Consider the following 15,188-nt stretch of genomic DNA (forward strand, 5'->3'; position numbering starts at 1 on the left):
TTAAATCTGATAAGGCAAGATGGCAGAAAGAGGGAGAACCAACCAGGGTGAAGGGAACTCTGTGCCCATGGAATTGTTCCTCTGTCTATAAAAAGACACGGAAGAAAAAGACCAGAGAGAAACCCAGTAGATGGAGTCAGGGTAAAAGACAGATACCTGCTATGGTCATTTTAGAGAACATTCTAGAAAGATCAACCCAGCTCACGGAACCAGACATGGGGGTGATGTGACCATCAGGCAGGTGTGCTCCAGAGGTATGCACATGGAAAATGTGCTGAGGGCTGTCCTCACCTAGGGTACTTTTGTGGCTCTCCAGTATAAGCCTCCCATGGGGCTCCAAGCCATGGACTCCAGTAGAGTCAGCTCTTCCCTGGAGTTCAGGTCCCTCCTCAGCACTCACATGGGGCTTGAGCAGGAGCCTGTTGTTCCAGGGGCCAGTGACCTTTGAGGATGTGGCCGTGTACTTCCCCCAGAGTCAGTGGACCAGCCTGGACCCCATGCAGAGGGCCTTGTACCGGGAGGTGATGCTGGAGAATTATGCAAACATAACTTCCTTGGGTAAGTCCTTCCTTGTCCCTGAACTAGCCCTGCCCAGGGGCTGCTGGCTTCCTCCTTGGTGGATCTGGGATCTCCTGTACTGCTAGGACTGATGTGCCATGAGGCGAGCTCCCTAATCTCCCATTTCTGGTGCAGCTAATGGAGAAAGATCTAGGCTCACTTTGGTTTTCAGAAGGACTTGCCTCTTCACTTCTTCCTGGTGGGGACTCTCCTGAGAGGGGTTTTTGCTCGGCACAGACAGCTGAGCGGGTTCCTGGTGGCCCCACCTTCGCCCCTCCACTCTTGTAGTACCCTGAAGTCCTGGGCCCCATTTCCCCTGTGTGAGAGGCTCCTAGGACCCCTGGACACACCTCTAACTACAGCAGGAGCTTTCTGTCTTCTCTTACAGAGCTAGAGTACGCTTCTTCTCCAGCAAAACAATTTGCGCCTTCCTTAGATCCCCAGATTCTCTCCACACCGAGCTCACTTCGTGTCTCAGGATGCTTAGTCACCTGGCAAAGCAGATGGTGGATGGACAGGTGTCAGCAGGGACCCTGTTCAGCTTCTTGTTCCTTTTCTTTCTTCTTCAGCAGCATTTCCATTCCCCAAACCAGATCTGATATTCCAGCTGGAGCGCGGGGAAGCACCATGGGGCCTGGATCCCTGGATACCCACTGAGGGAGAGGCCTTGGGAGGTGTCCACCCAGGTAAGCAGGAGAACCTATCACCTTCCTCTTTGGCTTGGCCCCCTCCTTTTAATGATTCAACATGAAAAGAGTTTTGCTTCTGTCTTACCAGTTCTTGTGAGGGTGAAGATGGTCACTTTCATTCAGGAGAAAGCCCCTCACTAGAGCTTCAGCCCCATACTGGAAAAGATCCACCCAGAAATTTCTTTTTCTGTTATTTTTCTTTGTAAAGCTAAAGGATTTCAGAGACACTTAGTGAAAAAAGGCTTTTGGGGGTCAATTTAGGAATATAAATACAATATAGTAAGAACTTGTTTCTTTTTTAAAGACTTATTTATTTATTTGAGAGCGAGAGAGAAATGGGGATGTGTAGAGGGATAGGGAGACAGTCTTTTTTTTAATATTTTATTTATTCATGAGAGACACAGAGAGAAGTCAGAGACATAGGCAGAGGGAGAAGCAGGCTCCTCGAAGGGAGCTCGATGTAAGACTTGATCCTGGAACTCTAGGATCACATCCTGAGCCAAAGGCAGATGCTCAACCACTGAGCCACCCAGGTGTCCTGGGAGAGAGAGTCTTAAACAGACTGCACTAAGAATGGAGCCTTATCCCATGACCCCTAGATTATGACCTGAGCTGAAACCAAGAGTTGACGCTTCACCAACTGAGCCATGCAGGAGCCCCAGAACTTGTTTCTGTAAGAACATTTTATGTATGTGTGTATGAAATTACATGGGAAGAGAAATTCCATGAACTCCTAAACATTATTAGCTTTTGAAAGAAAGCCTGTTTATTTATTGGGAACAAATGCTTTCCTGTTTTGGAAGGTACAGAATTGAGGTGAATGAGAACCATCCAGAGATTGGGTGCTTAGCCTTCTCATTCAGTTGGCTCTGTTCTCATGCTCTTTCCATTCCTTATGTTGTTCAGAGTCTTGTAAACCAAAGGCTCCTTCCTAATTTGGCGCCACTTCTGTCATCATTTGTCCCTTGGGGTTGACTCAGCACTTCCTATCATCATTTTTTTTATTAAGATTTTATTTAATTGAGAGAGAGAGAGAGAGCAAGAGTGAGGGAGTATGAGCAGAGGGAGAGGGAGAAGCAGACTCCCTGCTGAGTAGGGAGCCCAGTGCACGACTCAATCCCAGGACTCTGGGATCATGACCTGAGTTTAAGGCAGATGCTTAACTAATTGAACCATCCAGGTGCCCTTTCCCCATCTTGATGAGAAACCTTTTCCTGTCGACCGCCTGCAGTGGACAGTGTTTTCCTTTGCCACAGCTGCGCATGGTCTGTTTAGTGTGCCAATGTCTTTTCAAGCCAGCACTGTCTAGTGATAGAAATGTTCTATATCTGTGCTGCCCAATATATTAGCCATTGTCCTCATCAGTGCTTGAACTGTGGCTATACAAACAAGGAACTGAATTTTAAATTTTGTCCCATTTTAATTAAATTTAATTAGCCACATCTTAGTCAGTGTCTGCCTTCGGCTCAGGTCATGATCTCAGTGTCCTAGAATCAAGCCCCATGTGGGGCTCCCTACTTATTAGCAGGGAGTCTGCTTCTCCCTTTCCCTCTGCCCCTCCCTCTGCTTGTGCTCTTGAGCATGCTCTCTCTCTTTCTCTCTCTCAAATAAATAAATAAAATCTTTAAACAGCCAAAAATAAAAGAAAAATAAGAAAATAAATGTAAATAACCACAGGTGTCTAGGGTTGCCTTATGGGCAGTGCAGCTTAAAACAATTACAAGAACAGCCTCCACCTGCCTTTTTAGCTCTAGATCAGTGGTTTCGAATTCTAGTGAGCGTCCGAATCTTGTGAGGGGCTTGTTAGAACGTGGACTTATTGGATACCACCTCCAGAGGTTCTAATTCAGCAGGACTGGAGTGGGGCCTGGGAATTTGCATTACTAACAAGTTTCCTTGCGGTGGTAGTCCCAGGACCACGCTTTGAGGGCTACTGTCCTTGAGAATCTCAAACCATATCTTTTAAACTCTGTAGAGTATGTGACTCTTGGTCTCAGGGTCATGAGTTCAAGCCCCACATTGGGTGTAGAGATTACGTGATATAAATAAGTAAATAAAATTTGAAAAACTACGTAGTTGTAAAAAACCTAGTTCTTCTAATAGAGAAGACTCAGTTAAAAAAAATTAGTCTGGACTATACTAGACTTAAATAGTATAAAATCTGTCATAAATCCATTTTTTTTAAAGCAAACTCTACATTTATAGCTTAAATGCTTCCTCTGTTTTCTTTTTATCATGTGAGGTGGTAAAAACAAGACTGAGAATGAGGAGCCAACCCCAAGACTGAACATTTCTGAAGACTCAGTGGTCCACAGGCTGATGGTGGAGGGACTGCTCAGAGAAGCTCCCCAGCCCCCTCACCGTAAGGATAGCTTAGAGAAGCCACAGCTGTGTGACCTAGGGGAGAAAACAAACAAAGGAGTTTTCACAGACTTGCTGGCCCAGGATTACAAATCCTCCAGCATTGAAAGAGAGGAGACAGTCAGGCAACTAGAAGGAAATGCTGGTGTCAGCACACATTTCCTTACACAGCAGGGCCTCCCCAGAGGACAGGCAGTTTATAAATGTGGTGCATGTGGCCGGTATTTCAGCCAACACTCAGACCTTCTCCAGCATCAGAGGATTCATACTGATGACCAGCCCTACAAGTGCAAAGAATGCGGGAAAGCCTTCAGGTATAACTCAAAACTATTTCGGCACCAGAAAACCCACACCGGGGAGAAACCTTACTCGTGTCAGGAATGTGGACAGGCCTTCAGTCAAAATTCCCACCTCCTTCAGCACCAGAAACTCCACGGTGGAGAGAAGCCCTATGCATGTAAGGACTGTGGGAAAGCCTTCAGCTACAACTCAAAACTTATTCGGCATCAGCGAATCCACACTGGGGAGAAACCCTTTAGGTGTAAGGACTGTGGGAAGGCTTTCAGGTGTAGCTATGACTGCATTGTCCATGAGCGAATTCACACCGGGGAGAAGCCCTACGAATGTCAGGTGTGTGGGAAAAGTTTCAGTTCAAATTCAGTCCTCGTTCAGCACCAGCGAATCCACACCGGAGAGAAACCATACGAGTGTAAGGAGTGTGGGAAAGCCTTCCGCCGAAGCTCGGTATTTCTCCAGCACCAGAGGCTCCACACGGGGGAGAAGCTCTACAAATGCAAAGAGTGCTGGAAAACTTTCAGCTGTAGCTCACGCTTTATAGTACACCAGCGAATCCACACTGGGGAGAAGCCCTATGGCTGCCTGGAGTGTGGGAAAGCATTCAATCAGAAGGTAACCCTGGTCCAGCATCAGCGGCTCCACACAGGGGAGAGGCCTTACGAGTGCAAGGTGTGCGGGAAAGCCTTCAAGTGGAGCGCAAGTTTCATTCAGCACCAAAAGTTGCATGCTCGCAAGAAAGTGGCCCAAGTGACAGGGCCAGCCACACTGGGGCCCCGCTGCCCCTCTTCTAGCTGCCCCCCTCTGCCTGCCCCACATGTGCACTCTGCCCCCACCGTGCCAGGGGCTGCCTCAGCTTCCCCACACCCCATGCTCCTTCCTCCCTCCATGCCTGTCTTTGTGCTGCTCCCCTTGTCTGAAATGGCCAATTCTTCACCTGTTCAAATAGTGCCTTTCTTTCAGGATCTCACTTCCCCTGGGAAGTCCTCCACTGGGAGCCCGAATCCTTTGTCCCACTGCCCCTGAGCTCCCTCACATCCTCCACCACCCACCCACCTAGACTTACCAGTTTCCCTGGGCTCCTGACCATGTCTGTGTTGTTTCTCCTCTCATCTTCCCAACTCCATTTTTGTCCTCACACTGAAGAACTGGGTTTGATTCCTCTCTTCCATGCCCTGGGTAAGAAATGGTAGGTGTTGTCCTTTACAGTTTCCAGTTTGGGCCTGTACCATCAGTCTACTAGATTTGGTAGAATTTACAGAACATTTCGGGGCTTAGGGAGATGGCATTCCAATGGCATAGCCTGTTGTAATTCAAGAGACAGGAGATTCAAAGACCGTGGGAGGAGGTAATGAGAGAAAGTATCCAGTGATTGCTTTCAGAAATTAAGGAGGCTCAATTGGTGGGCCAGTAGCAAGGCTCACTGTGTGGAATCTGAGCCTGGAACTTCTTATTACCTTGATAATGACCATTATGAGGATCCTGTGTAACTAGGCAATAGACCGAGGAAATCACCAGTGAAAAGAATATGAAGTGATGAGTCAGCATTGGTAGCAATAATGTAAAATCATGTCTCTAAACCTCGTTGGAAGGGGATGTTTCTGTTTGGGTTCCTTTTCTATTCCTGTCCACATCTTTGTTTAATTTCAGTGCCCACTCAAATATGTAGGTATGAAAAGTGATTTGGGCCTGTCTAGTAGAGGGCAGGTGCCTGGTTATAGCCATCTTTCAGTTATACATGGAATGAACTTGGCATCATGCTGGCGAGCCTCTGAAGAAAGGTGAGAAACCTGACCCTGACTTACTGTAGCTCCTGCCTCAGAGGAGAGATCATAATTAATCATACACATACTCGGATGTATTCTCACACCTATTCCACATCCTCTGATTAAATCTGAATTTTTGAGTCCTGGTACTTTTTTAAAAGATTTTTTTATTTATCCATTTGAGAGAGAGCACAAGCAGGTGGAGTGGCAGGAAGAGGGAGAGGGAGAAGCAGGCTCCACACTGAGCAGGGAGCCTGATGTGGAACTTGAACCCAGGACCCCAGGATCATGACCTGAGCCAAAGGCAGACGTTTAACCAACTGAGCCACCCAGGCACTCCTGTTTATGGACTCTAATCTTATCAGATGTTTTGATGTCACTGGTTTAGTTATACTGTTCATCTAATGGTATGGGCCCTGATCCTTCTCACAATCACTGCTTCAGGACAGTGTAGCAACATACGGAAACGTACTTTACATAGTTAAGGAATTTAGCACTAAGGAAAGGATATGTACACTGTTATGATAACACCATACTATTATGTCTGCAAGGGAGGGCATAAAGAAACATTTTTGGTTAGGCTTATTGAGATATACTTCATATCCTTTACCCTTTTGTTTTTATTTTTTAAAAGATTTATTTATTTATTTATGATAGAGAGGGACAGAGACACAGGCAGAGGGAGAAGCAGGCTCCATGCCGGGAGCCTGACACGGGACTCGATCCCAGGACTCCAGGATCGTGCCCTGGGCCAAAGGCAGGCGCAAAACCACTGAGCCACCCAGGGATCCCTGCTTTACCCTTTTAAAGTAGACAGTTTGGTGAACTTTGACAAATGAATACAGTTGTGTATCCAAGGTAAAGAAAATTTCCATCACCCTCAGCATAGGGAGAAATTTAAATGGTTTGTGGGATGTTGGAGGTTTTTCTTTATTTTCTTCCTTGATAAGATTTGTGTAATACATATAATTCAGCAGAAGAAAAGGCAGAAACCAAACTTACCTTCAGAGCTTCCAGACTCTGTAAAATGCAAAGATCCCTCACCTGGAATCAGTGTTAAGAAAAGCAGTCAAAATGCAGGAAAATGACAATGACTGTGGTTTCTTTGTCATTATTTCGCTCACATACACTATATATATATTTCTAAAAGTCCTATTTATTTCCCACAAGCACTATTCAACAGGGCCTCGGCTTCTGGGAGGATTAGAGAAAGAAGAGTGGGAATGAGAGGCTCTGAAACTAGCCAGACTTCAGAAAAGTAGAACTTCTAAATATAGTTTAAGGTGAGAAGCAAGCAAAAAGTGTAGGGAAAAATAAATACCAGCTCTGGCTTGAAAAATGATTTTTGATTCCTCACAGCCAATAGATCTATGGGTTTCTGATGATGATTGTTATTTTCTCATTTATTTCTTCCTTTATCATTAACTCAACAGGCATGTAGGGTTGCACATTGTTGCACAAATGTGCAATACAACCTCCACAGCACTTATTAGGTGCTAAAAGATGAATAATGTGCCGTTCTTTCTAATGTAGGGACCAGTGTCACCAGGTTGTCTGGCATTTAGTAGGCACTTGGGTGTCTTTTGACAAGAGCCATATGTAGCTCACAGAAAGGGCAGTTGTATAAAAATAAACTCATATGTCACTTAAATTCCAACGTAGAGTTCTTCCAAGAGTTTTATTTTCTCTAAAGTGCAATGACAATGTCTAAACATACTGACTCCCCCCTCCCTCCCAAACTTATTAGTTTCACATGAGCAGGAGTACTGCCCACCTCCTTCAGGAAAGGGATATGGGTATCACAATACCTGAATTGTTTAGTTTTGCGACTTTTGCCTTTATCAGTGAGTTGGCTAGGTTAAGACCCTTTAAAAATAACAAACTTACTTTAATGAACGTAAATACTCTCAATTATCAGGATTCCTACGAGTAGCCTGGCAGCAAGGGCAAGAATGCAGCGGGAGATCTGGAGCCTGGAAGACCCAAGCGAGAACAACAGGCTGTCTCTGCTTTCTTCACTTCTGACCACTAATCTCCTCTTTGCAGTGCTGCTGTCTCTGCCCCTAGGCACACAACAGAAGTTGCCCTAGGTTTCATGTTTACAACTCCATTCCAGGGAGCAGTCCAATCTCCCAGGCTGTGGTGCATTTCTGGGAGAGAATCTAATCTGCCCACTTTAGGTGAGGTGTTCACTTGTCTACTCCTCGCTGGCAGAGGGGTTAGGTCACATAGTGAATGAGGCTGCTCTGGTCCCACTCTGGTAAGGGGGAGTTAACTGGGCTGATCAGACACCTGAAAAGTATCTTGTGGACTTCTGAGATCACAACATTTTCTCTTGTTTCTATTGTTCCAGGTCTCCTGGCACTAAGATAACTGAGGAGAAGCTTCAGGGTATTTTTTCCCCAATGCCTGTAATTTAGCTTTGACATCCCTCTATGGGAGGTGTTGATCATCCTGCATTAATGTTTCTTGGTTCACAGTAAGCTCTCAGTGTGTGCATTCAGATCTTTTGTTGACGACTTGTGACTGGCTAGTGTTGGGGTGGAGGAGCTAGTGGGTTATGGGAAGTGAGGTAATGGTTCCCTCTGATTTCCACATACTCTGTATTTGGGATAAACAGGCACTTCTGGTCATGAGTTGAGTGAGAGTGAATCTCTGTGCCTTTTGGGCCTTTTCCTTTGGGGTCTGTGTATGTAGTCCACTCAGCAGCTGCAAGCCCAGCTCCCTGGTTAGAGCTCTCCATCTGGTTCATTTCTTGTTATAGTTACTGATTTTCCTTGTCTTTCCACAGCCACTCCAACATGGAAGTTGGCTGGTGGTAAAAAACAAGGTGGCTGCATGATTTCTCCTTTAATCTAGCTACCACTGCCATGCCTCCTGAGGGAATAGGCCTCCAGCAGGTACTCCCTCCATCTCCCTAAACTGTTCCTACCCTATCCCTCATTCCCTGAAGCTGAGATTTCTAAGTAGCACCTTCAGAGAGCTCTCATTCTGTACACTGCCTGTATCCTTTATGGTAACAGAGATCAGGCATGTTGTGGGCAGACCTCCTCCTACAGTCCAGTGTAAATTGTAATGTGCTCGGTTGTCCTCAGTGTTTACAGTGTGAAGTTGGGCTAATTCTCTAGTTTCTGGCCTTCTCTCCAGGTTAGCACTCAGTATGTCAAGTCTGGCCCTACTAAGACCTCAGTTAAGGGAACAGTGATAGAGCACAGACTCCAAATTGTTCATCTTCACCAGTCCCGCCCCTGCGTTGGCTTCCAGGAACAGTGCGGGCTTAGGAGATGCACACAGCTGTTTGCCTGTGTGACGCGCCCTGCAGGCCGACAAGTCTGGCTTTTCCATCGCAGCTGCACGTGGAACCCCCAAACATCTGCGTAGTTCCTGGCCCTGCTGCAGCCCCATCTGTGGCCAGCTGCCGAAGTGTGCGCAGGCAGGCAGGCTTGCAACAAGACCGCCGCTAGACATCTGCGGCACTGACACCTGCAGTGAGGGCGCGGCTTTGCAAGCGGCGCAGGAGCGTCGGGGACCAGCGCAGCACCGAGAGGGAAGCCTCCGGCTTCCTAGAAGGGGAGGCGGGCTCCGGGGGGGCTTCGGCTTGCCGCGGGGTGGCCGAGCCCCTGCGCTCCGCTGGTGCCCGTGAGCCGTCTTCGGCCTCTCCAGGATCTGGCCAGCCTTGACCGGGAAGCGCCTGGCCCAGGGGGCCAGTGATCTGCGCCCCGGGCCCTGGAGCGCGCTCCCTGGTCCTCGTGCGCACCTGCCTCGTACCAGCGCCCCGTCGCGGCTGGAGGTGGCGGCTGGCGTCCCGGCTCCCCGGGATCCGAGCGGTTCTGCGCCCGCCGCCACCCAGGGGCGCACCGGAGCAGCTTTGTCCTGCTTGGACTCGCGGCCGCCGCCACCTGCAGCTGTCCCGCAGCCCTCCTGGGTCCGGGCGTCCTCCGCCCTCTTTCTCTCCAGAGGCGGCCTCTCTTGGTCATGGTGTCCAAGATGAACAGAGCCCGACAGGTTTTAATCAGCGATAACTGTTGCAGGAGGGAAGAGACCAGGGTGAACTGAACGCAGCTTTGACTGGTACAGAAGTGGCTGGACTTTTTAAAAGGAGAATGGACCGTGTGTGTGTGTGTGTGTGTGTGTGTGCGCGCGCGCGTGTGAGTGGAGGCCCCGGGGAGGCAGGCAGAAGTCATGTGAGACCATATGGTTTGCTAGCGGGTCTCAGGGAAGTTTGGCTCCTACCCTCCAGAGACTGGGAGACAGGGGCCCTGTCTTCAGGTGTTGGGTGGAACAAACACTAAATTCTTTTGGCAGCCCTGAATCTTCTCAGATAGACACTCTGAGTGTTTGATGGTCTTTACACGCCAAGGTTAAGGCTGAGTAGAGAAAGGGCCCAGGAGAGACCGGCTCGAGTTTGGCCAAGGACAGAATCTTTGTCAATGGTCAGGGTCACTGAACATGCTCAGCAAAAACAATTTTCTTCTCCAACCCAGTCACTGAAGACAGGATTCTCCAGCTGAGACTCAGTTCTGGACAATGGAGTGTAGTGGTTTATTTTGAGAAGCTTTGTGCCTTGCCAGCAAGAATGTGGAAAAATACACTGAAGGAGTAATTACAACTGTGGGTGAGGGTAGGGGCCCAGCTGCCCTGGAGTGGTAGGATAGTCATTGTTTTGAGTCTAGGAGTCTGGGGATGGTGAGTAATGAATGTACTTACGGGCTGCAAGAGAGGGGAAATCTCACTTGGAGGTCTTCTGCTGTCTTACTCTCAGGCTCTTCCTTTTCCAAAATTAGGGAGCCATGCGGGAAGCTGGGACTCAGTACCTATGCTCCAGAAAGTGTGGTCCTAGGTGATCTTGATAACCTTTCTTAGATTAGCTCTCAGATCAGCACAGGACTCAGGCGTGACATGGCTCCCCCTTGCTACACAGTTACGGAAAGTGTATATGTGTGTCTATATGCACATGATGGTGTGTTTGGGAAAAGTGGTTTGAGGTGACATGAGATTATCCAGGGAAATATCTTTGATTGGAGAGAGGACATGCTATTCAGAAGATGCATTTAAATGTGTGAAGTTGGAAGCACCTGCCAGTAAAACTTTCTGGGAACTATAAATCCATATCACTTTCAAAAAATGAAGTCTATCAACAGGCAGGAAAAGCCTTTTAGGGGAATATGTTTGCTCTGTAAATTGTGTATGCAGAAGAGCATAAGATTAGGGCTTTTCTGTTTATTCAGTAGGTATGTACTGAGCACCCTATGTGCCATGCCATGAAATAGGCTTTGGAAGTATCAGGGAAACATCACTAATTGTTACATAATGTATTGACCTCTTACTTTTATAGATTCATTCATTTAACAAATTTTATGAAGTTCCTACTTTGTGCCAATGCTCATCAAAACTGCCTTCATAAAAGAGCTGAATAAATGACAAGAGCACATGTTCCTGAATGAGAAACATTAGTTTTATGAAACTGTCGCTTCACAAATTAATCTATAAATCAAGGCAATCCCAATGGAAATCATTTTTGTTCCAAAGTCCTAAAGAATCTGGATTCAGAAATTTATATGAAAGAATAGATCAAAAGATTAGCTAAGGATATTTTGAGAAAATAAAAAAGGGAATTTGCTCGACCCAGATAGCAATATTTTCTTGAGATCTTGGTTCTCTACCGCTACCCCTACTTTAGTACATACTCAGGGCCTCCTAAGTTTCTAAAGTTTCTTCCTGAGTAAGACAGTTGTGCTCCTTCTTTAGAAGGCTCCTCTTTCCCCAACCCACCCACCTTGTCCTCCTGGATGTTCCACTTCCCTTTCCACTTGCTAAAAGCAGAGGATGAGCTGAAAGGAGTTCCAGAATCCACTTTGATTCCCAGTACTCTTCTGTTCTAATAGCTCTGGTGGAGCAAGGGAAGGTACCATGGGCCCAGATGCCTGCACACAGGTTGGCTGAAAGGTCATGAGAGAGGTCAGTACAGGTAAGTAGGAGAATCTATGAACTTCCTTTCCAATTCATCTCTCCCTTTGTTTTAATAATTTATCACACATGGGACACCTGGGTGGCTCAGTGGTTGAACATCTGCCTTCAGTTGGAGACCCAGGATCGACTCCCTCAGTGGCCTCCTTGCAGGGAACCTACATCTTCCTCCTCTGCCTCTCTCTCTGTGTCTCTCATGAATAAATAAAATATTTTAAAGATTTTGTCACACAAAGGGGTTTTCTTTCTCGAATGGCTGCTGTGGGGGATGAAAATGGTCATTCTTAAAGTATTGTAGAATTTTTGGCAGAGGCTCACTGGATTACCAGCCCTGAACTGGAAAGGACCTTCCCCAGGGATCCGTACGTACCTGCAAGGGTTCTACAGGTTTTGCCACATATTTGTGTTACCACCCTCCTCCAGTCACACACTTTTTTTTTTTTTTCATGTAATGGGATAATTTAATTTTCTACTATTTTCAGTACAAAGATGCATTTTATTTTATGTTTATTTTTATATTTTTAAAATTTTATTCATTTGAGACAGAGATACAGAGACAGCAGGGGCAGAGGGAGAAGCAGACTCCCTGCTGAGCAGGAGCCAGATGCAGGGCTCCCTCCATTCCCTGACCCTGAGATTATGGCCTGAGCGGAAATCAAGAGTCAGATGCTTAACTGACTGAGCCACCCAGGTGTCCTAGAAATGTAATGTTCCTAAACATTGACCTAAAAATAAACTTGGTGAGGAATTCATGGTCATAACTGGGATGGAGACTAGCTTTCTTCATTTGAAAGAAGTCCATTAAGTGAGATTTTTAAAAATCCAGAAGAGTATATTGTGGCCTTTCCTATTCTTCTCAGCCTCTTCCAATTTCTCAAACTATACAGTGTTTATATAGCATTTCCCCTTTTAATTCAGCCCTACTGTTACTTTGAAGCAGTGCCTCTCAGGAAGGACTTTACTCCAGGAAGGGCTTACGACTATTTTGGTGAGGGGGCGCCTGGGTGGCTCAGTCTGTTAAGCATCTGCTTCGAGCTCAGTTCATGATCCCAGGGTCCTGGGATGGAGCCCTGCATCAGGTTCCCTGATCAGCAGAGAATCTGCTTGTCCCTCTTGCCCTGGCTTGTGCTCTCTCTCTTGCTCTCTCTCTCTCATAAATAAATTCTTAAAAAAAAGACAATTTTGGTGAAAAAACTTCCCTGCATCTACTGTGAATTCTCTTCATGGGCTGTTTAGCCTGGTAATGACCTTCACGGGGGAACTCAGAGGACTTTTCTTCCATTCTTTTTTAATGGGTAGGAAATAGGTAGGACTCAGGAGGAAAAAAATAAAAATTCAAGCTTAGTGCATCCAGATGCAGATGCATCACTGCATCACTCCCACATCATCTCTAAGAAAAACAATTAAAGCTGGAGAAAAAAAGATAATGATTTTGATTTCTGGAAGTTATATTCATTAACTGTGTTTTCCAGTAGTAATTAGGAAGAAAACTTTCAGTAGAGAGGATATTTAGTGTAGCGAGTAGGGGTCCAGACAAGCTGGAGGTGCACCATCTTTTTTCATAGCTAGTCTACAGGACAGAGGAACCTCTGAAAAACCATTGTATTATAGCAGTGTAAGAGTAGGAGAGAAAAAGATGGGATCTCTGTGGTGCTATTTGATGGACAGGAATTTGTCCTGCTCATAGTCCATCATATGGAACACTGGGAAGGCTGAGACAGTATGCCTTAAATTATTTGTAATAGTCCTTGGAGTATTTATAAAGAGCTTGATCATAATATTCGATTTCAGAGACCTATTCTGCAGTGAGTTAGTTTTTTTTTTTTTTATCAATGACAAGATAAAACAGAATAAAAGCCCATCTAGAATAATGCCTTATATACAATATAGGAAAGATAACATCTTTGATGGAGAGAAAAACCTTTGTAAACTGTACAGATAAGAGAAAAAATCTAAATGCTCCTTCAACACTTAACAGAAAACAGTTTTCCTCTCAGATACTAAAGGACTAATGGAACTGGTTTTGGAATAGGATTTAGGCTTGTAGTCAGAACAAGGACACTGGGCAAATGGTAGACAAAATGAAAGAAGATAAGCTGAGTGGGAGGGAAAGGAGTTTCCTTAGAAGAAAGTTTGAGTCCATAAAAGGCAGGCCAGGCAGATATACAAGGGAGCAGGACATTCCTATATATAAATGGCCTTAAAGATACAACTAAACATCTTCATTAATAGAGGGCAAAAAGAAGGAAGAATGGGGAGGACATCATGTCCAGGAAAGCATGGATCTGTTGTAGGGGAAACTGTGGACTCAATGTGACAGTTGTCCATGCTCAGCAGCAGGGCTGGAAACTTGTGTCCTCATACTGTTAAGAGTAGGCAGATAGTCAGGTTCTAGGAGACCCATGGAGACCAGCACTAAGGAAGTCATGGCCAGCTATCAGGAAGCTCAGAGTCCTGTCCTGACAGTGGTCCACAATAGGCCAGATCAAATCAGATAAGCCCAATATGGCAGATGCCGTAACAGGAAACTCCTGACCAAATTAGGAAGAAAAAGGAGGAAACCCACTTTTCACCCCAAGTAATAAATATTCTGCCCCCTAGTTAACAACTCTCAATAAAAGATAAAAATCCAATGGCCTGGGCACACATCTCTCTCTTTCCTCTGTCTCTCTTGAGGTCACCTGCTCTTTTATCTCACGTGTATTTTTCACTTTAATAAACTTTCCCACTTGTGTCACTTGTCTGCTGTGCTGTGTGTATGTCCTTGAATTCATTCTCATGACAAGACCAAGAACCTTCAGTCGCTCCTTTGGGTCTAGTTGGGTCAAGGCCCCAGGGCCTGAGGTCTCCCCAGTTTACCCAGCAGCAATACCAAGGAGGGTTTGTAAAAAACCTAGGATATCATTTGTTTTTTTTTTTTTAATTTTAATTTATTTATGATAGTCACAGAGAGAGAGAGGCAGAGACACAGGCAGAGGGAGAAGCAGGCTCCATGCACCGGGAGCCCGACGTGGGATTCGATCCTGGGTCTCCAGGATCGCGCCCTGGGCCAAAGGCAGGCGCCAAACCACTGCGCCACCCAGGGATCCCAACCTAGGATATCATAAAGTCAAGCAGTGGAAAATAGAAAGGCAACTAGGAATTTTTTAAAAATTGTGCAATAAGAAAATATAATCTTTGTACACCATTTGGCTCTATAGTGAGCACTGTTTACATGGTACAGGGAAAAGGCCTTTCTAAATTACTGGAATAACCAGAGATAGAGATATTGTTGGGTGATATCTGGGCACTGCAATCATTATTGCCACCTACAGATTCTGGCCATATTGCAGGGACCAAAAGGGCCCAGAATTTATAAACATTCCTTTACACACAGCAGTGCACACATTTGTGTGTGTGTAAATTCTTCTGACTAGCTTACCTTGAGTATAAAAGCATGGCTCGCAAAGGAGGAGTTGCTCTGATACAGAAGGACCCACTCCAGTATCCTAATGCAGGGCTTGATCTCAGGACCTTGAGATAATGACCTGAGCTGAAATCAAGAGTTAGATGC

The 15,188-nt window shown here is 45.9% G+C and overlaps 1 protein-coding gene across 1 annotated transcript in view; it reads left to right on the forward strand.

Annotated features, from left to right (window-relative positions):
* LOC112921525 (uncharacterized) overlaps positions 1-15,188 on the forward strand; it is a 37,741-nt gene that overhangs the window by 4,426 nt on the left and 18,127 nt on the right. The window contains exons 3-6 of the mRNA XM_072725346.1: positions 432-558; positions 1,128-1,244; positions 3,490-4,920; positions 9,158-9,307. Coding sequence (XP_072581447.1) covers positions 432-558; positions 1,128-1,244; positions 3,490-4,920; positions 9,158-9,307 — 1,825 coding nt within the window. The remainder of the gene's footprint in view (positions 1-431; positions 559-1,127; positions 1,245-3,489; positions 4,921-9,157; positions 9,308-15,188) is intronic.

This window comes from Vulpes vulpes, chromosome 11 (assembly GCF_048418805.1).
Source record: "Vulpes vulpes isolate BD-2025 chromosome 11, VulVul3, whole genome shotgun sequence".
Lineage (NCBI taxonomy): Eukaryota > Metazoa > Chordata > Mammalia > Carnivora > Canidae > Vulpes > Vulpes vulpes.